This window comes from Octopus sinensis, linkage group LG14 (genome assembly GCF_006345805.1).
Source record: "Octopus sinensis linkage group LG14, ASM634580v1, whole genome shotgun sequence".
In the NCBI taxonomy this organism is placed as follows: domain Eukaryota; kingdom Metazoa; phylum Mollusca; class Cephalopoda; order Octopoda; family Octopodidae; genus Octopus; species Octopus sinensis.
Window position 1 is genome coordinate 15788252 of NC_043010.1, and position 23688 is coordinate 15811939.

General features: G+C 41.2%; 1 protein-coding gene and 1 long non-coding RNA gene across 10 annotated transcripts in view; both read left to right on the forward strand.

Moving 5' to 3' along the window:
• The first annotated feature begins 427 nt into the window (after window positions 1–427).
• LOC115219269 (probable serine/threonine-protein kinase nek3) overlaps window positions 428–23688 on the forward strand; it is a 102035-nt gene continuing 78774 nt past the window's right edge. For 4 of the 9 annotated variants that reach the window (XR_005001808.1, XM_036508667.1, XM_036508666.1 and 1 more), the window contains exon 1: window positions 428–811. Coding sequence is in view for 8 of the 9 variants with exons in the window: in XM_036508667.1 (XP_036364560.1) it covers window positions 661–811 (151 nt within the window). In the remaining variant the exon portion in view is untranslated. The remainder of the gene's footprint in view (window positions 812–23688) is intronic. The other 5 variants (XM_036508662.1, XM_036508663.1, XM_029789428.2 and 2 more) reach the window with 2 other exon arrangements.
• On the forward strand, window positions 4691–22989 carry LOC118765896. The gene is made up of 3 exons (XR_005001810.1): window positions 4691–5092; window positions 18195–18200; window positions 22976–22989. It is a non-coding gene; the product is annotated as an uncharacterized LOC118765896 (long non-coding RNA).

Here is a 23688-nt window from a genome sequence, read left to right on the forward strand (position 1 = left end):
CTCTTTTTTTTTTTATTTACTTTCTTCTCGTTGTTTACTTAACACTCTTCCTTTTATAACATCACTCTCTCCATCCTCACTCTCTTTTTCCCTCCAATTTCTCTCTCCATCCTCACTCTCTTTTTCCCTCCAATTTCTCTCTCCCTCCCTCTCTCACATTGACTGAGTAGAGTAATCCTCCACCTACTCTTCTCTTTCTCCGTCACTCTCTCTCACACTCCTTTCTCCGTCACTCTCTCTCTCACACTCCTTTCTCCGTCACTCTCTCTCACACTCCTTTCTCCGTCACTCTCTCTCTCACACTCCTTTCTCCGTCACTCTCTCTCACACTCCTTTCTCCGTCACTCTCTCTCACACTCCTTTCTCCGTCACTCTCTCTCTCACACTCCTTTCTCCGTCACTCTCTCTCTCACACTCCTTTCTCCGTCACTCTCTCACACACTCACAGACGGTTCAGAAGTCTTATATTACAACAGCCTCCACCTCAGCCTCTCATCCCACACTTTTCCTTGTTGACACACACACACTCTGTCTCGCTCTCACTCTTTCACTCTCACACGACCAGCGCGCACATGCCGAGAGCAAGAATAAGCTACGTTAATACACTATAACTAAGGTGGTTGCCTGTTTTAGCTTTTATTTCCTGAATGGATCTACATCATGTCGACCCCGTCTCAAGACCCTTACCCGGATAAGGAGAGAGTCAGTAGCACTGAGTTACCCATGGAAGAACGTAGCCAGACCCGAGCACGTCCCGTGCCACCCGTACCCGAGAGACCAGCCTCTATCAGGGTGTCTAAACATGGCCAAGGTAAGTGACACACACATTTCAAATACGCACTTAACGATTTATGTTCTAGCATTTCGTTTGAAAGGACAATTGAGTGAAATCCGTGTGAACACGTACGCGTAGAAAATGTTGATCGGGGAAGGATGTGGACTGGATTTATGGATGCAGATGTGTCTGGGTAATTATAAAACAGCAATTATATACCATCAACTGTTTTTCAGTTTCTCTCTCTCTAAGGTACGCGCACGCGCACACATCCTCTGTGTCTCGCTCGCGCGCACACACATATATGTCTATTGCCGAGTTAAACTCCGCCTATACACACACACACACACACACACATTATATATATATACATACATACACGCACACACATAATCGTCACATATATCACACGCACACTCGTCACAATATATAAACACACACAGACACACTCGTCACAATATATACACACGCACACACACACTCGTCACAATATATATACACGCACACACACTTGTCACTATATATACACGCACACACACATACTCGTCACAATATATACACACGCACAGATACACTCGTCACAATATATATACACACACACACGTACTCGTCACAATATATACACACGCACACCACTCGTCACAATATATATATATACACACGCACACACTCGTCACATATATACACATATACTCGTCACAATATATACACACGCACACACTCGTCACAATATATATACACACACATACTCGTCCCAATATATACACACACACACGTACTCGTCACATATATACACACGCACACACACACACTCGTCACAATGTAGGACGCACCCATGTTATTATTATGTGACACAGATCTATGTATAAATGCAAATGCGTACAGAGATGTGTGTTTATGCGTTGGTTTCATGTTTTATACGTGTGTAATGTGTGTGTGTATAATAAATTGTGATTATGTATTTGACTTGATATGTTTATAAACCGTCTCCAATTAGCTCCACACCTTTCTGAGTATCTGCATCACTAATTGATAATTGTTCAATGGTGATTTGCCCGGTGTTTTTCACTCAGCTAGATCGATGGCTATATATGAAGGTCCCTACATCTATATCTGTTATTGTAGTAAATATATTCTTGTATTTTTCGGTAGACAATCGACTTAGAGGTGTGTCTGCTTTTATATTTACTGTTGGTGCTTCTCTTTGTGTGTTAACACAATTTTGGATAATGTGTAGAATATTTTATAATATAGGAAACAGTGACTGAATAAACCGATTTCGTGTGTGTGTGCGGGCTATGTCTAATATCTATTATAAATTTTTGACAGTGACTTCGAAGTCACGTGTGTGTGTGTTAACGTTAACAGAATTTTACTCAGTATTTATTTAGTTGAAAACATTAAACGTTTTCATACAAAGAAAATTGTACAAACGTATATATAATATATACATACATGTATGTATGTGTGTGTTGATGTATGTGTATATTATGCTTGTATAAATATGTAACTAGTACCGAATGATCGCCTATATATATATATATATATGTATATAGATATATAGATAGAGAGAGAGAGCAATAAGAAAATGGAGAGGATCAATAGGTGGTTCGTCAACTTTTAGACATTATATTATGTTAACTTATTTATTTACTAAAATGACAATTACAAGAATATACATACATGTATAACATATTATGCTTTACATATAAAATATATTAATATATAAAGATACCAGTGATTATTAGAATATAACATACAGGAATATAAATTGGGAAAAATGCAATTAGCTTTCGGAAAACACCCACCAAAATTTAACTCGGTTACACATCAGCTGACCAAATAACTTTTTAACCAAGTTGGGTTTTTTTATGACACCTAAAAAAAAAAACCCTAGTACCTGAAACTGACATTCCTAACTAGACACACCTAACCACAAAGTTTTTACACACACACACACACATACTCTCTCTCTTTACTTGTTTCAGTCATTTGACTGCGGCCATGCTGGAGCACCGCCTTTAGTCGAGCAACTCGACCCGGGACTTATTCTTTGTAATCCCAGTACTTATTCTATCGGTCTCTTTTTGCCGAACCGCTAAGTTACGGGGACATATGCACACCAGCATCGGTTGTCAAGCGATATTAGATGGGACAAACATACACGCACACACATACACACACACACACATAAATATATATATATACGACGGGCTTCTTTCAGTTTCCGTCTACCAAATCCACTCACAAGGCTTTGGTTGACCCGAGGCTATAGTAGAAGACACTTGCCCAAGGTGCCATGCAGTGGGACTGAACCTGGAACCATGTGGTTGGTAAACAAGCTACTTACCACACAGCCACTCCTGCGCCATAACTTGCATTCAAGAAGCTTTGAAACTTTTTCAAGGCTGACATCTATTTCAAAGAAGTACAAAACTCTTAATCTCCTTCAAAAGTAGGATCTTCTGGCTTCAATGAACCTATTGTAGTGTTCCAGCTTCCTTCTGAGGGCCCCACGGAAGTCATCCAAAACGAAGGTGTCCAGGACTCTTATCACAACCTCCTTTATCTTCCTCTTTAGTTTAGGGAACAACCAAAACTTACAGGTGCAAGGTCTGGACTGTAATGATGATGAGGGACAGTTTTGATGCCCCATCTTTGTTGAGCAGTTGGTTACCAAGATGGAAATGTGCATTGTCCTGGTACAGGTGTTCTTCTGGTCTTTTGTGATGAAATCTCTTCATACACTCTTTCAAATCCTCGCTCAAATGGTGCTCAGATGGAGCTGTTAGCGCTCAACTGGCACAGGTGCCAGTCATCGAATATGGTTCAATTTCGATTTCACTTTCCCCAACATATCTTCGAAAGCAGAGTTTAGTGTCCAATGAAGGGAGGTTGGCATGGGTGCCAGTCGTCAAATTTGGTTCGATTTTGAATTCAATTTCGATTTCACTTGCCTCAACAGGTCTTTGCAAGCAGAGTTTTGTGTCCAAAGAAAGAAAGGTATGCATAAGTGGGCTGGCTACATCCCTGGTAAAGGCTACGGGTTATGGTCTCACATGCCCTGCTGGGTCTTCTCACGCACAGCATACTTCCAAAGGTCTCAGAAATATAAATACAATAAGAATAATAATATCAGGACATAACAACAGGTGTCTTTCGACTGGGGACGAATTGAATTCAGCTGCCATGTGTGGAAATGAAGCCTTACGGCAGAGATACAAAACTTTCATGAACACAGGGAAGAATATCGTCGCAGCTCATTTATCAACGTGCAAGTGGCCAAGCATTTCACAGACACTTGTACCCTTAATGTAGTTCTTGGGGAGATTCAGCGTGACACAGAGTGTGACAAGGCTGGCCCTTTGAAATACAGGTACAACAGTATCAAGAAGAAAGAGTGAGAGAAAGTTGTGGTGAAAGAGTACAGCAGTATGAACCAGACATTATAAAGTTAGACTTTTCTGTTTATATTTTCTCTGATGAACTGGAATACCTATGATTCGAATTTCATCAAAATTGCAGATGAGGGTTATTTCCCTCTTTACACACCCTAAAAAAATTGTAATCATGACACATATATCCCATACTACTGATTTTTATGCATAGATTCCAAAATTCCTGTCTTATAGAACCTGTTAAAAGGATTTTGCTCCTGAAAAATGGAGGTCATGGAGCTCTAAAATGGGGGTGGGTGTCTTAATGTCACCCAGAAAAGTTGAATTGTTGAGAATCTTTTTAACTTGGGTCTTATAATCTATTGTTTGAATGTCTTTGAAATAGGAAATATATGTATGTTCACTGGGTTTGTAAAAGGGAGCAAAGCTACAGGAAATGGAAAGACGAATGATCACAATAAGCAGTCAGTTACCCTACCCTAGTCGTTACCACTCCCAATGTAGGATTCCTCACCATACAGGTGACAGGCACAGCTGTAAGATGCATTACAGATCTATAGCAATTGGAAGGGCGTGACCCAACTGAAATAAACATTAACAACTGTGTGACGTGAGGGCTAAGGAGAAATGAAAGTGTCACTTCTGGAATTTGCAAATGACTACTATACTGATACGTAACTGGACAGAATAAATTTACAATCTATAAATGTCTTTGAATAACCAGTCACTCACCTGGGAAGGCCTTGAAATCAATGTTACCATCTGGGGACTCTGTGACCCAGTGATAATAAAAAGACTGAAAGGAGGTCTGCAACCAAATAACTTTACTCAACTCTTTGCAACTGAATCAGTGGAGGCAAAGATGCGTCTCATTTACTTGACAGTTTATGCACCACCCTGCAGAAAACACAACTCTTCTGTTTTAGCCTCAGACCAACCAAAGCCTTGTCAGTGGGTTTTGTAGACAGAAACTGAAAGAAATCAATCATATATATATATGTATGTAGGTATGTAAGTGGTAATACTAAGTGATCATTGACACTTATTACTACTTGATGTGGTTAGCCATAACCTGGAATCCACTTGAGAGCCAACCTAGCACCTGCCTGAATAATTTATCCCTGTACACTCATGTTTATTTATATATATATATATATGTGTGTGTGTGTGTGTGTGTGTCAATATAGTGAGTGTATACAAGTGCATCTTTTCCTTGACATATGGACTCTTAGACAACTAAGGTATGATATATATATCTATCTATATATATATACACACACATATATATATGCATATATATATAGATAGATAGATAGATATGCATCAAATGAAATAAAAAGCAGAACACAAAGGATGTCGCGGTACACATGTTTCAAGCTTTATACAATAACCTATTCTTACATCAATGTATAATCGACATAACAGGTGGTTTAAAGCTCTCTTCAGCCGCATGCAATTGCTATACCCTCTCACCTCTGCTACTAGCTGGCATATACAGGTGCTTACACTTATCAAGTATTCACCCTGAATTTATATAGGTAGGTTGGTAGGTAGGCAGGTAGGCAGGCAGAGAGAAAGAGAGAGATCTGTCTCTGATCTCACATGCTAGTCATGGAATACACTGTTAGAAGGAGGAGGATGGCATTCCTAAAAGAAACTAGCTTGCTGACAAACCTGTAATAATGGCTTCTATTCAATGAAGGGCTGCTTCACATAGCTACTACACCATTTTTACTGGGTTCTGAAAAACAGATCAACCAATCAAATGTGTGTATGCATATATATCTGGACTTTGCCAAAACCTTTGATGATGTTGATCATAAGTCACAAACTGCTTGACCTTGATATCCTTGGAAAACCAAGGGAGTGACTGCACGACTTTTTAAAAGGTAGAAGTCAGAGAGCCACGGCCAATAGTGCCCTTTCTCTGTGAAGAGACATCAATTTTCAGTGGAGTCCCCCAGGGAATTGTACTGGAACTGCCTCCTACTGTTGCAGTGGAGGCACATGGCCTAGTGGTTAGAGCAGTGGACTCGCGGTCGAGGGATCGCAGGTTCGAATCGCAGACCGGGCGATGTGTGTGTTTATGAGCGCAACACCTAAGCTCCACACCTAAAACTTCTGCCGACTCTTTCGCCACAACTTTCTCTCACTCTTTCCTCCTGCATCTTGCAGCTCACCTGCGATGGACCGGCGTTCCGTCCAGGTGGGGAACCTATACGCCAAGAAACCGGGAAACCGGCCCTTATGAGCCAAGCATGGCTCGAGAAGGAACAAACAACAACAAAAAAACAAAACTACAAGCTACTGTTGCAGTGGTTCTTACAGACATGTGTGCAGTCACACAGTCAGCTACTCTCACCAGCTTTGTTGACAAAACAAAACTATCACAAGCTGTTAAGAACCGTAATGGCACCATAAAACTAAAGAATGTCCTAAGTGCAGTATACAAGTAGGCTGGTGGAAAATTTACAACATTGAACTGAATGCTGTTCAATAAAAATTTTCAAGCACTCTGATATCAGCCCATGAACAGATAGCAATCTGGATACACAGAACCAAAGTTGACACATAACCTAGGAGCCCACGTAAGTAATGATGCATCATTCATCATCATCATCGTTTAGCGTCCGCTTTCCATGCTAGCATGGGTTGGACGGTTCAACTGGGATCTGGGAAGCCAGAAGGTTGCACCAGGCCCAGTCTGATCTGACAATGCTTCTACGGCTGGATGCCCTTCCTTACGCCAACCACTCCGTGGGTGTAGTGGGTGCTTTTTACATGCCACCGGCACGGAGGCCAGGCGAGGCTGGCAACGGCCACGATCGGATGGTGCTTTTTATGTGCCACCGGCATGGAGGCCAGTCGGGGCGGCGCTGGCAACGGCCACGTTCGGATGGTTCTCTTACGCGCCACCGGCACTGGTATCACAGCTACAATTTCCATTGATGTTGATCGATTTTGATTTTGATTCCACTGTGCATATTACTGAGATGGCAACACTGCAGGCAAGTGACTGGCTGGTTGTGAGATCGTGTAGAACAAGGAAAAGGGAAAGTATGCTACTACCTATGGAGAATATTTGTTCTCAGTAGCCTGGATTGCTGTTCCCCACAATGGTCACCGCAAAGTTCAAGTTAATAGCAGAACTAGAGGCAATCCAATGCCACTACACCAGGAAGGTTAACTCATTGCAACAGATGAGCTGTTAGTAGAGGCTGAAAGTGCTGACTCTACTTTCTAGGGATAAGACCTGAAAGATATGCAGTGTGTGTGTGTGTCTAGTTCTCAACTTTGGAATTGGAAGTTATACCAAACACTGGAGTTCATGTCGCTGCAGAGTTCCGAAGATCCTATCCTCTCCATCTTGAGTTAGGACACAATATTGTAACAGCTTAGATTTTTAAGGGCCCGCAACTTTTCGACACTTTTGCCAGACCACTTCAGGGATCTGTGAAGAGCAGATAAGGATGTATTCAAAAAATATTTGGACAAATTTCTAAAGTACCAGATGAACTTGCATCACGACAGGAAAAATAAGAAAGAGTAGCTTTGGCCAACTCGTTACTTCATCAGAAACAGTTCTGGAGCGAGCTGGGAAATGAGTGTTAAGTAGAAACCAATCACACTAAAGGTTGTACCCCAGCGTAGCCATAGAAACCAGTAAAAGTAAGGATATATTTGTGTGTGAAGTTAATCCAAACATGAAAACACAAAGAGAAAACACAACAATGCTCAGGAAAGAAGGAGGGTTTAACGTTTCGAGCGGAGCTCTTCGTCGGAAACATAGGAAAAGGTAACATCCAAAGAAGGGAAGACGGAGGAGAAAAAAAAATCGCCAACAGTACACACGCGAGCACATTTTATATATATGTGTGTGTGTGTGTGTATGTGTGCATATATATGTATTCCTTTGTTCTTTTATACATTTCAGCCTTAAGGCTGTGGCCATGCTGGGGCACCATGCATATTATACATGTGTGTGTGTATTGGAGGTGACAGATCTCATCTAAGTATGTTGTTTGTTCCTTCTCGAGCCATGCTTAGCTCATAAGGGCCAGTTTCTCGGTTTCTTGGCGTATAGGTTCCCCACCTGGACGGGACGCCAGTCCGTTGCAGGTAAGCTGCAGAATGCAGGAGGAAAGAGTGAGAGAAAGTTGCGGTGAAAAAGTCAGCAGAGGTTTCGCCATTACCTTCTGCCGGAGCTTCGTGGAGCTTAGGCGTTTCGCTCATAAACACACACCTCGCCCGGTCTGAGATTCGAACCCACGATCCCTTGATTGCGAGTTCGCTGCTCTAACCACTAGGCCATGTGCCTCCACAATCTAAGTGAATGCATTTCATTCACAAGGCCTAAAAAGGTCAAAATATATCTGGTGTTCTCACTAGCTGCTACAGCTGCTGGGATGATTTTCATCTCCTAATATATATTGTTTTCAAACACAGCATGTCCATAAGAGATATCTTCAAATGAATGTCACTATAAATTTCCTTTTAGCGATGTATTAACATTATGATATACAGATCAAATGGATATATATATATATATCATCATCAGTATCATTGTTTAACTTCCACTTTACATGCTGGCATGGGTTGGACAGTTTGACTGAGGACTGGCCAGCCAGTAGGCTGCACCAGGCTCCAATCTGATCGAGCAAGTTTTCTACAGCTGGATGCCCTTCTTAATGCCAACCACTCCATGAGTGTAGTGGGTGGTTTTTACATGCCACCTGCATGGGAGCCTGTCGGGTGGCACTGGCATCGACCACATTTGAGTGGTGCTTTTTACGTGCCATTGGCATGGGGAGCCAGTCATGCGGGATGGCACGAACCCACGCTCAGATGGTGCTTATTACAGGTGCCAATCAGGCAGCACTGGCCACGACTATAATTTCGACTTCACTTGACTCAACAGGTCTTCTCAAGCACATCACATTTTCTGACGATAGAAGGGTACTTTTAAATGGGTTGGTTATGCAACACTGGCATCGGCCACGGCTACAATCTCACCTTATTTGCCGGGTCTTCTCAATTACAACATATCTCCAAAGGTCTCAGTCTCATGTCACTGCTTCTGTGAGGCCCAACTTTTGAAGGTCATGCTTCACCACCTCATCCCATGTCTTCCTGGGTCTACCTCTTCCACAGGTTCCTTCCACTGTTAGGGTGTAACTCCTCTTTACATAGGCTATATATATATATATATATATATGGCACCAGTGCAGGTGGCACGTAAAAAGCACCCACTACACTCTCGGAGTGGTTGGCGTTAGGAAGGGCATCCAGCTGTAGAAACTTTGCCAGATAAGACCGGAGCCTGGTGCAGCCTTCTGGCTTCCCAGATCCCCGGTCGAACCGTCCAACCCATGCTAGCATGGAGAACGGACGTTAAACGAAGATGATGATGATATATATATTTATAGGGCGGCGAGCTGGCAGAAATGTTAGCACGCCGGGCGAAATACGTAACCGTATTTTGTCTGCCGTTACATTCTGAGTTCAAATTCCGCCGAGGTCGAATTTGCCTTTCATCCTTTCGGGGTCAATAAATTAAGTACCAGTTATGCACTGGGGTCGATGTAATCGACTTAATTCCTTTGTCTGTCCTTGTTGGTCCCCTCTGTGTTTGGCCCCTTGTGGGTAGTAAAGAAATATATATATATATATTTGTAGTCCACAGATGAAATCTAGAGATTCTCAGTACAGAAGACACTTGGAGTGCTTAATGCTCAAAAGATTCAAACTTTGACTCCAAAGTCTTTACGGGGGATCAATTCCACAGGGCAACGAGTTGTTATAATAGGGATCAAGTTGAGTAGATATAGAGGCAGTTATGCAGATAAACAAATTAGATATATTAAAGATAATAGTTTGGGCATGAAACAGAAAATATGTATACATGCATAGGCGTAGGAGTGGCTGTGTGGTAAGTAGCTTGTTTACCAACCACATGGTTCCGGGTTCAGTCCCACTGCGTGGCACCTTGGGCAATTGTCTTCTACTATAGACTCGGGCCGACCAAAGCCTTGTGAGTGGATTTGGTAGACGGAAACTGAAAGAAGCCCATCGTATATATGTATATTTATATATATATGTGTGTGTGCGTGTATGTCTGTGTTTGTCCCCCCCAACATCGCTTGACAACCGATGCTGGTGTGTTTATGTCCCTGTCTCCAAAGCCTTGTGAGTGGATTTGGTAGACGGAAACTGAAAGGAGCCCGTCGTATATGTATATATATATCATCATCATCATCATCATCATCGTTTAACGTCCGTTCTCCATGCTAGCATGGGTTGGACGGTTCGACCGGGGTTCTGGGAAGCCAGAAGGCTGCACCAGGCTCCAGTCTAATCTGGCAATGTTTCTACAGCTGGATGCCCTTCCTAACGCCAACCACTCCGTGAGTGTAGTGGGTGCTTTTTACGTATATATATATATGTATGTGTGTGTATATGTTTGTGTGTCTGCGTTTGTACCCCCAACATCGCTTGACAACCGATGCTGGTGTGTTTACGTCCCTGTAACTTAGTGGTTCGGCAAAAGAGACTGATAGAATAAGTACTGGGCTTCCAAAGAATAAGTCCTGTGGTCGATTTGCTCGACTAAAGGCGGTGCTCCAGCATGGCCACAGTCACATGACTGAAACAAGTAAGAAGTTAAAAAAAAAAAATGCAAAATGAGAGCAAGCAGAAGATGGAAATTTCAAATGATAAATATTTAAGTCCAGACTTACAGATATTTATATCAACATATTTCTGTGTTGTTTATATTCTGTGTAGGTTGGATCTATTAATATAAATATCTATATATTTATACTCAAATATTTATTGTCTGAAAGTCTCCATCTTTTGCTTTCTCTCATTTTGCACGTATACATATATATTTATTTTCTGTTTCATGCCAAAACTATTATTTTATATCACACTCCAGGGAGTGAAACAAGAAGTAGTTGATGGCTTCCGCTACCCAGGAAACCAAGTTAGTAATGGAGATGGATACTCAGAGAGTATTACCACTGGAATAAGAATAGCCTGGGCAAAGTTTAGAAAGCTTTTACCCCCTACTGGCAACAAAGAGCCTCTCGCTCAGAGTCAAAGATAGATTGTACGATGCATGTGTGCGAACTGCCACGCTTCACAGTAGTGAAACATGGGCCGTGACTGCGGAGGACATGCGTAGGCTTGAGAGAAATGAAGCTAGCAGAGTGTAAGGATCCTGAGAGAAATGTTGGACATAAGAAGCATTGGATGGGGCATGCAGGAGAGACGTTTGCGTTGGTATGGTCATGTACTACGAATGGATGAGGAGAGATGTGTGAAGAAGTGCCACTCCCAAACAGTTGAAGGAATCCGGAGTAGAGGTAGACCCAGGAAGACATGGGATGAGGTGGTCAAGCATGACCTTCAAACGTTGGGTCTCACAGAGGCAATGACGAAAGACCGAGACCTCTGGAGATATGCTGTGACTGCAAAGATGCGGCAAATAAAGTGTGTTCACTGCTGTATCCTACACCAGTTTCGCATAACCAGCCCCAGCCCATTCAAAAGTACCTTGGATCGTAGGGTGACCTGCTGTGCTTCAGGAGACCTATTGAGTCGAGTACATCAACATCAAAATGAAAATCAAATGGAAATTGTAGTTGTGATACCCATGCCAGTGACACGTAAAATGCACCATCCGAACGTGGCTGATGCCAGCACCACCTTGACTGGCTTCCGTGCCGATGGGACGTAAAAAGCACCAACTGATTGTGGCCGTTGCCAGCTTCCTCTGGCCCCTGTGCTGTTGGCACATAAAAAGCACCCACCCTACTCACTGAGTGGTTGGCATTAGGAATGGCATTCAGCTGTAGAAACACTGCCAGATCAGACTGGAGCCTGGTGCAGCTTCATGGCTTCCCAGACCCCAGTCGAACCATCCAACCCATGCTAGCATGGAAAACGGACGTTAAATGATGATGATGAATTTGTTTATCCACTTAATTTCCTCTGTATATAAACACACACAAACACATATGCATTTAAATATACTTATAAGTATACATACTTACATGATACATATATATATCTTTGAATAGTAAAGCACAAAAGCACATTATAACATAAAGGGAGCTGTTGATGGGTTAACCGAGCACAAAAGCACATTATAACATAAAGGGAGCTGTTGATGGGTTAACCGAGCACAAAAGCACATTATAACATAAAGGGAGCTGTTGATGGGTTAACCGAGCACAAAAGCACATTATAACATAAAGGGAGCTGTTGATGGGTTAACCGAGCACAAAAGCACATTATAACATAAAGGGAGCTGTTGATGAGTTAACCGAGCACAAAAGCACATTATAACATAAAGGGAGCTGTTGATGGGTTAACCGAGCACAAAAGCACATTATAACATAAAGGGAGCTGTTGATGGGTTAACCGAGCACAAAAGCACATTATAACATAAAGGGAGCTGTTGATGGGTTAACCGAGCACAAAAGCACATTATAACATAAAGGGAGCTGTGATGGGTTAACCGAGCACAAAAGCACATTATACATAAAGGGAGCTGTTGATGGGTTAACCGAGCACAAAAGCACATTATAACATAAAGGGAGCTATTCATGGGTTAACCGAGCACAAAAGCACATTATAACATAAAGGGAGCTGTTGATGGGTTAACCGAGCACAAAAGCACATTATAACATAAAGGGAGCTGTTGATGGGTTAACCGAGCACAAAAGCACATTATAACATAAAGGGAGCTATTCATGGGTTAACCGAGCACAAAAGCACATTATAACATAAAGGGAGCTGTTGATGAGTTAACCGAGTACAAAGGCACATTATAACATAAAGGGAGCTGTTGATGGGTTAACCGAGCACAAAAGCACATTATAACATAAAGGGAGCTGTTGATGGGTTAACCGAGCACAAAAGCACATTATAACATAAAGGGAGCTGTTGATGGGTTAACCGAGCACAAAAGCACATTATAACATAAAGGGAGCTGTTGATGGGTTAACCGAGCACAAAAGCACATTATAACATAAAGGGAGCTGTTGATGGGTTATCCGAGCACAAAAGCACATTATAACATAAAGGGAGCTGTTGATGGGTTAACCGAGCACAAAAGCACATTATAACATAAAGGGAGCTATTCATGGGTTAACCGAGCACAAAAGCACATTATAACATAAAGGGAGCTATTCATGGGTTAACCGAGCACAAAAGCACATTATAACATAAAGGGAGCTGTTGATGGGTTAACCGAGTACAAAGGCACATTATAACATAAAGGGAGCTGTTGATGGGTTAACCGAGCACAAAAGCACATTATAACATAAAGGGAGCTATTCATGGGTTAACCGAGCACAAAAGCACATTATAACATAAAGGGAGCTGTTGATGAGTTAACCGAGTAAAGGCACATATTATAACATAAAGGGAGCTGTTGATGGGTTAACCGAGCACAAAAGCACATTATAACATAAAGGGAGCTGTTGATGGGTTAACCGAGCACAAAAGCACATTATAACATAAAGGGAGCTGTTGATGGGTTAACCGAGCACAAAAGCACATTATAACATAAAGGGAGCTATTCATGGGTTAACCGAGCACAAAAGCACATTATAACATAAAGGAGCTATTATGGGTTAACCGAGCACAAAAGCACATTATAAATAAAGGGAGTGTTGATGGGTTAACCGAGCACAAAAGCACATTATAACATAAAGGGAGCTGTTGATGGGTTAACCGAGTACAAAAGCACATTATAACATAAAGGGAGCTGTTGATGGGTAACCGAGCACAAAAGCACATTATAACATAAAGGGAGCTGTTGATGGATTAACCGAGCACAAAAGCACATTATAACATAAAGGGAGCTGTTGATGAGTTAACCGAATACAAAGGCACATTATAACATAAAGGGAGCTGTTGATGGGTTAACCGAGCACAAAAGCACATTATAACATAAAGGGAGCTGTTGATGGGTTAACCGAGCACAAAAACATTATAACATAAAGGGAGCTGTTGATGGGTTAACCGAGCACAAAGCACATTATAACATAAAGGGAGCTGTTGATGGGTTAACCGAGCACAAAGCACATTATAACATAAAGGGAGCTGTTGATGGGTTAACCGAGCACAAAAGCACATTATAACATAAAGGGAGCTATTGGGTTAACCGAGCACAAAAGCACATTATAACATAAAGGGAGCTGTTGATGGTTAACCGAGCACAAAAGCACATTATAACATAAAGGGAGCTGTTGATGGGTTAACCGAGCACAAAAGCAATTATAACATAAAGGGAGCTATTCATGGGTTAACGAGCACAAAAGCACATTATAACATAAAGGGAGCTATTCATGGGTTACCGAGCACAAAAGCACATTATACATAAAGGGGGAGCTGTTGATGGGTTAACCGAGCACAAAAGCACATTATAACATAAAGGGAGCTGTTGATGGGTTAACCGAGCACAAAAGCACATTATAACATAAAGGGAGCTGTTGATGGGTTAACCGAGCACAAAAGCACATTATAACATAAAGGGAGCTGTTGATGGGTTAACCAAGCACAAAAGCACATTATAACATAAAGGGAGCTGTTGATCAGTTAACCGAGTACAAAGGCACATTATAACATAAAGGGAGCTGTTGATGGGTTAACCGAGCACAAAAGCACATTATAACATAAAGGGAGCTGTTGATGGGTTAACCGAGCACAAAAGCACATTATAACATAAAGGGAGCTGTTGATGGGTTAACCGAGCACAAAAGCACATTATAACATAAAGGGAGCTGTTGATGGGTTAACCGAGCACAAAAGCACATTATAACATAAAGGGAGCTGTTGATGGGTTAACCGAGCACAAGCACATTATAACATAAAGGGAGCTGTTGATGGTTAACCGAGCACAAAAGAACATTATAACATAAAGGGAGCTGTTGATGGTTAACCGAGCACAAAAGCACATTATAACATAAAGGGAGCTGTTGATGGGTTAACCGAGCACAAAAGCACATTATAACATAAAGGGAGCTGTTGATGGGTTAACCGAGCACAAAAGCACATTATAACATAAAGGGAGCTGTTGATGGGTTAACCGAGCACAAAAGCACATTATGACATAAAGGGAGCTGTTGATGGGTTAACCGAGCACAAAAGCACATTATGACATAAAGGGAGCTGTTGATGGGTTAACCGAGCACAAAAGCACATTATGACATAAAGGGAGCTGTTGATGGGTTAACCGAGTACAAAAGCACATTATAACATAAAGGGAGCTGTTGATGGGTTAACCAAGCACAAAAGCACATTATAACATAAGGGGAGCTGTTGATGGGTTAACCAAGCACAAAAGCACATTATAACATAAAGGGAGCTGTTGATGGGTTAACCAAGCACAAAAGCACATTATAACATAAAGGGAGCTGTTGATGGGTTAACCGAGCACAAAAACACATTATAACATAAAGGGAGCTGTTGATGGGTTAACCGAGTACAAAAGCACATTATAACATAAAGGGAGCTGTTGATGAGTTAACCAAGCACAAAAGCACATTATAACATAAAGGGAGCTGTTGATGGGTTAACCGAGCACAAAAGCACATGGTTAACCCATGAACAGCTCCTTTTATGTTATAATGAGAGTGAAGAGGCAAAAGTTGGGGAGAGAAAGAGCAAACATATAAATGTAGGAAGTGAAAGAGAAAATGCAACATCCTCATGTTGTTTGTCATTAAAATAGACATTCCCATTATTCCAAATGCCATTGCAGATGAGAAGCCTCTGAGAGACCTTCAGTATTAGATTAAATTTAGAATATTAAGAGAGCGAGAGTGTGTGTGTGTGTGTGTGTGTGTGTATGTGTGGTACTTTCGATAATATGAAACAGGAAATTGGCAATATAATAGGTAGTGTGTGTATGTACGTTTGAAATCAAAGCATCTGCTTTGCTATACCATGCTGATTGTTATAATTATAGTTGTTGAGTTTGGTCACTGTACTAGAGCAATCTCAAACGCAAGTCCTGACCAAACGACCATAAAAGGTATTACAAGAAGAAACTTAAAACAACTGTCAGGATTTTGAATTTTTCTTAACTTTCTGTTTATTTCCATTTATTTCATTGATTCAGAGTTTTAAAAAAATATGTAAAGATATCCTAAACTCCAAAATGTTTTTAAGGGAATTGCTTTCATCCATCTTCATGATGATGATCATCATCGTTTAACGTTTGCTTTCCATGCTAGCATGGGTTGGACGATTTTGACTGAGGGCTGGCGAACCAGATGGTTGCACCAGGCTCCAATCTTGATTTGGCAGAGTTTCTACAGCTGGATGCCCTTCTTAACGCCAATCACTCCGAGAGTGTACTGGATGCTTTTTATGTGCCACCTGCACGGGGGCCAGTCAGGCAGTACTGGCAACGACCTTGCTCGAATCTTTTTACACATGCCACCAGCACTGGTGCCAGTAAGGCGACTTCGGTAACGATCACGCTCAAACGGTGCCCTTTTACGTGCCACTGGCACGGAAACCAGTTGGCTGCTCTGGCAACGATCACGCTCGGATGGTGCTCTTGGCACCCTACTAACGCGGGCACAAATGCCAGTAAGGCGACGCCGGTAACGATCATGCTCGAATGGTGCCCTTTTACGTGCACAGGCACAGAAGCCAGTTGGCTGCTCTGGCAACGATCATGCTCGGATGGTGCTCTTGACACCCTACTAGCACGGGCACAAGTGCCAGTAAGGCGATGCTGGTAACGATCATGCTCGAATGGTGCCCTTTAAGTGCCACTGGCACGGAAGCCGGTAAGCCGCTCTGTCAATGATCACGCTCGTATGGTGCTCTTTGCACCCTGCTAGCACGGACGCCAGTCATCTCTTACTATACTCCTCACATTGTATTGTAATTGGTTGCACTAATTGGTGGCATAACCAGGTGGGCAGACTGGGCTCGTTAGCCTTGGTTGGCAGCCAGTCTAGGAGAAGGAAAACTCTGACTCCAAACCCTCGCTCCGCTGCCTTGCGGATGCTCTTGGGAGAGGGAAAGGCTATGGGAGTAAACCCAGACAGAAAATCCGGAGTGGAGCCCCGAAGGCAGTAGGGTGTTGAATCTCGACCCCTTTCCGGCAACTCCTGCAGCCAACCAGATTCCAAACGTACTGCACTGCATTCCTTTGGATTATGTCTGGGGGGCCGAGAGGGAGATTCTGGTGTCTGGGCAGCCCAGTGTCTTCGTTTCTACCGCCCAGGCTTGCGCCATGGAGAAACTACTCCATCGATGGAATTGGTGGCATCTGTTCCTGAATAAAATTGTGCTATTCCAGGAAAACCATTACCTCATGAATTTCTAACTCTAAAATCACATTATTAAAGCTAAGCGCTCTAACCTCCTAAATAGGATATTATTCACTACTATGAGCAGCAAGATCAACACTTAGCATGTTGTGTTATATAGTAGAGGAAATCATTTAAAAGTTAATTTCACATCATAAAACTAGTAAAATCCTGGATATCATTTTACATTCTCATAGCAGTGGATAAACAAGTCACATAATGTGCATGATAATAATGATAATAATTCATTTGTTTATTGGCCACAAGGGCTAACAAAAATCAATTAAAACATAAAGGGACAAAACACAGGACGAAAGTTACAAAGGGTTTTGTCCGTTTGAAAAAGGTTCGTGTACAAAAGCAGGATATCAAAGAAATGTAAGTAACAATTAAAACTTCCAATAGGGGGAGGCGCTTCGAAAGGTTACTCGTGGAAAAACCCATAAAAGCCACGGGAGCCTGGTCAAAAGGGGGGGGGGGGGGTAGAGAGCCCCTTGCTCCTTTTATATTTCCTTTTAATTCTCACAGGTGTATCCTCAAAATTGGTCCGTTCATACTGATCATTCTTGCGACATTCACCCACCTTTCAATAAACTTGCTACCAGACATCACTTCCCTCTCTACTCTCATCTTCCTTTTCAAGTGAAGCTTGAAAAAGTTGATGAGGCCTTGGCCAAAGAGGAAAGTGTCTGACCTTAGCCCTTTCAAACGGGTCCACTATGATAATAATAATAATAATGATAATTCTTTTTATTGGCCACAAGGGCTGACACACATGATTAGAAAACATAAAGGGACAAAACAGGACGAAAGGTTACAAAGGATTTTGTCCGTTTGTAAAAATCCATGTAAAAAACTGCAACAACAAAATATTTAACAATGAAAAACTCCCAATGGGGGGAGGCGCTTCGAAAGGTTCCTGGTGGAAAAAACCCATAAAAGCCAACGGGGGCCTGGTCAAAAGGGGGGTAGAGAGCCCCTTTCTCCTTTTATATTTCCTTTTAATTCTCTCAGGTGTATCCTCAGAATTGGTCCGTTCATACTGACCATTCTTGCGACATTCACCCACCTTTCAATAAACTTGCTACCAGACATCACTTCCCTCTCTACTCTCATCTTCCTTTTCAAGTGAAGCTTGAAAAAGTTGATGAGGCCTTGGCCAAAGAGGAAAGTGTCTGACCTTAGCCCTTTCAAATGGGTCCACTATACTGTTTTACTGTTTACTGTTTTACTTGTTTCAGTCATTTGACTGCGGCCATGCTAGAGCACCACCTTTAATCGAGCAACTCGACCCCGGGACTTATTCTTTTGTAAGCCCAGTACTTATTCTATCGGTCTTTTTTGCCGAACCGCTAAGTAACGGGGACATAAACACACCAGCATCGGTTGTCAAGCAATGCTAGGGGGACAAACACACACACGCATATATATATACATATATACGACGGGCTTCTTTCAGTTTCCGTCTACCAAATCCACTCACAAGGCTTTGGTCGGCCCGAGGCTATAGCAGAAGACACTTGCCCAAGATGCCACGCAGTGGGACTGAACCCAGAACCATGTGGTTGGTTAGCAAGTTACTTACCACACAGCCACTCCTGCGCCTATGATGATGATAATAATAATAATAATAATAATAATAATAACTGGTAAACTTTTGTAGGATTAGATCTCTGTGATGTAATCTACTAAACAGCTGATGTATCACACTCACTACAATTGTTTAGCATATTTGTCATAACTTTCCATGTTTAGCAGCGAGTGTAGACCTAGGTATTAAAGCTTAGAACATGTAATTCTGGTACTTAAGATAGTTAGGAATTTTATAAGAAACAATTTGATTGCTTTATTACAGAGAATCTTCACGTTTTGTTCATGGCAAAAAAATTTTCTAATGAAGACCAGACTATTAAGTGTATGCTCCTAGGTTGAAGACTTGCTACAGTTGATGTGCTTTGGTAATTTCTGGTCGACTTTGCTGGAAGAACTTACTTGTATCACCATAAAACAAACCCCTCTGATAATAAACATTAGACTTTTTTTTCATGGTAAACCAATTTATTCCATTTTTGAATTATATCACAGAGTTCACTGAGTGGTTAAATCATTCAATCAGGAAACCAACAAGGGAAGCTCTTTGTGATTGATTGATATTCTAGAAATAGCAACCAGATCTCCCTTAAATAACCTCACTATTTTAAAAAAGAAGGGAGTTTTAGATAATATAATCCTAGATAACTATGTGTGGAGGCACATGGCCTAGTGGTTAGAGCAGCGGACTCGCGGTCGAGGGATCGCGGGTTTGAATCTCAGACTGGGTGATGTGTGTGTTTATGAGCGAAAACACCTAAGCTCCATGCGGCTCCAGTAGAAGGTAATGGCGAAACTTCTGCTGACTCTTTCGCCACAACTTTCTCTCACTCTTTCCTCCTGCATCTTGCAGCTCACCTGCGACAGACCGGTATCCCGTCCAGGTGGGGAACTTATACGCCAAGAAACCGGGAAACCGGCCCTTCTCATGTGACTAAATTTTGTGGGGAAAATTAAATCAAAGCTCAACATACAGGTAGTAACATCCTATTAGCAAAATGATATTAAGTACCAATAATGATATTTCCTGATTGCTGAAATTTGATGTGAATACTTACTAAATTTAAAAGTTGGTCACAATCAAGTAGAAACAGACTTATATCAATCAGCATTCTCATTATTTTCATGATGTATTTAAAAAAAAATAACTGCCATCAGGAAAATATTTTTAGCTAGAAGAACAGAAAGGTCTTGAAATGTTATTATTTATAAACTGAAAATGATTTATGTACTTGCATAGCGAGTGACTTGATCTGATATCGTGTGCTGGAATGAAAACAATTGCAGCGTGGAAGGTGTTTATAAACCATTTAAGAAACACACAAAAACCGTTAGATTCACTTCAACATTTAAATTTAATTTGTCAAAATATTTTCGTCGCTTTGAGACCGGAACCTGTTCGCTGACAAAGCTTCGTGCTGCATCTCATTGTTGTGAAAATAATTTATTATTTTCATAATTTACATTTGACGGATATACCCTCCAGCCTTCATCAAGTGTCTTGGGGAAAGTTTGAACCTGGGTTTTCATTCCTAAGGTATTTTTCAATGTTGCGAATTTTAGGGCTTATAAATCTAATATTTTCCTATCCTTCCTTAATACTGGTTCCCATATGCTACTCATATCTGTACTTGGTCTGCTTAGGAGGTTGTTGTGTCCTAACATATACTCTTTACTCTCTCTTTTACTTGTTTCAGTCATTTGACTGCGGCCATACTGGAGCACCACCTTTAGTCGAGCAAATCGACCCCGGGACTTATTCTTTGTAAGCCCAGTACTTATTCTATCAGTCTCTTTTGCCGAACCGCTAAGTGACAGGGACGTAAACACACCAGCATCGGTTGTCAAGCAATGCTAGGGGGACAAACACACACACATACACATATATATATATACATATATACGACAGGCTTCTTTCAGTTTCCGTCTACCAAATCCACTCACAAGGCATTGGTTGGCCCGGGGCTATAGCAGAAGACACTTGCCCAAGATGCCACGCAGTGGGACTGAACCCGGAACCATGTGGTTGGTTAGCAAGTTACTTACCACACAGCCACTTCTGTGCTGCTTCTTTTAGTTTTCGTATTTTCCAGTGGTGTTCTCTGTTGATTATTTTAACTTCATCCCACAGGGTGAGGTGGTCTTAATTTTTTACATACATGATCAGTTGTACCCGATTTAGCAATATCTCCTCGTGCCACGGCTTTGCGATGTTTATCTACCCTTATCAGCCGAAATGTGTTAACAACAAACAAGATGAGGACAAATATCCGTCAAATATAAATAATGTACATAATTCCTTATCTCGTAAATACAGACCTGAAAATAATAGTCTAATAAAAAAAAAACATACAAACATTTTAAAACTTGCAGCACAGTCATGGTATCATTAGTGCACATATGCATGCCCACGTGTGCACACACACACACACACACACTCACTCACACACTTACACACATCATCATCATCATCATTGTTCGACCGTGGTCGAGACAATGGAATTTACCATGCTATGCTAGACTTCACGGTCCATCGTAGCATTGCGGAGGTCCTGTTGCTGGATGCCTGTATCCCTGGAGATTACATCAGGGTAGGAGAGTGTGCGCCCTCTGGTATCGCGAGTAGATGGCTTCCAGAGGAGAAGAGTAGAAATTGCCTCGTTTCCAGCTCTACTACAATGTCCAGCAAACTGGACTCTCCTACCTTTCACATATGCATGCCCACGTGTGCACACACACACACAACACACACACACACACACACACACACACACACACACCACACACACACACACACACACACGCATATACATTCATGAGTAACCAGCAGAAGCTTTTTTTAGTTTCATGCATATGTACGTCTATGCCTATGCATACATACATGTCAAAAATAGAAATTCCTTAGATAAATCAGTCTTAATTATCTATCTGCAATGCAAAACAATTTAGTAAATGCACACAACCTTTTATAGCCTACATAATAGTTTTAATAGAATAACAAAACTAATAGAATAGATTGCTTTGTAAAGATTAAAATTTAAGCTCCGTGCAATAAGCCTTTGTAGAGGTCACAGTAACGCAGTCTGCCTTTCAATACTAAAATGTATCAACTCTTACATCAGAAAGTACCACAAACACATAAAAAAAACACTTCTAAACAAAATATATTTCACTAGCAGTATTGCCCGGCGTTGCTCGGATTTGTAAGGGAAATAACTATATAAGCATTTTTAGAGAGTTATAGCAAAAAAATGCATTAAAAATGGAAAAATAATGATGGTAAATTTTTTTTTAAATCGTTGACTCATCGTAGACATTTTTAGAGAGTTACTTCCCTTATATAATAGCGAAAAAAATGCATTAAAATGATGGTAAATTTTTTTTTAAAACGTTGACTCATCGTAGACGCGCGCTAATACCCAGAAGGGCTCGATATGAATCACGACTATAAGATACCCGGTTTTGGTTAAACTGCACCGCAAAATGTGGGAGTAGTTAGGAATCTAAATCATAGGAGACAGACACACAACTTGACTGTTATATATAAAGATATATTAGATATATTAACATTGCTCTTTCAATATGAAAAAGAAAAAAAACAACTCTGGTCATTAGTATAAAAATTGGCACAAACTAATCAATTTACAAACACATGGAAAATTCATTAAAGAAATTCTAATATTGTTCTGTTGCTAACAACCCACATTTTCACAAGTTTATTCTGAGCATGTACACCGTTATTTCTATGGCTGGTTACGATAAAGCCATATAACAGGATCTTCAAACTGAAGTTGTATACGAACTTCAATTCACAAATAAACAAATCCATAAAATCCTATAAGAAATAAAAATAAACTTATCACTATAGAAAGATATCTGAAAAAGAACTTATCAAAATTATTCCCCACTATATATGTTACATGCATGCACAACCAGCTGCACATACATGCACTGAATCCCAGATTGATAAGTTGCTCTTGAATTACACTGTTAATGTGTGTGTGTGCGTGCAAGTATATGTGTGTAAGTTTGTGTGAATATGTATGTATGTCTGTATGTATGTGTATATATATATATATATATATATATATATATATATATATGTATGTCACCGTGACCGACCAGGCTATCAGGTGTTGCTACACATCGCTGGTCACAATGCGCTTCGCATTGTTTTAGCCTTCAAATGACGCCACCCCGCTGGCTAAGCGAGCAGGCCAACAGAAGAAAGAGTGAGAGAAAGTTGTGGCGAAAGAGTACAGCAGGGATCGCCACAATCCCCTGCCGGAGCCTCATGGAGCTTTAGGGGTTTTCGCTCAATAAACACTCACAACACTTGGTCTGGGAATTGAAAGCACAATCCTACGACCGAGAGTTTGCTGCTCTAGCCACTGGGCCATTGTGCCTCCACATATATGTATGTATATGCACGTATACGAGGTGGGGTGCCCAACAGAATGTTGCAATATTATTTTATTCACTTAGTTTTACATGTTTATACTTCTATCACCTTCAAAGTCTCCTCCATTTGAAGCAGTGCTGGAATCCTTGAGAAATGATACCTTTTAATGCCTCATTATTTTTT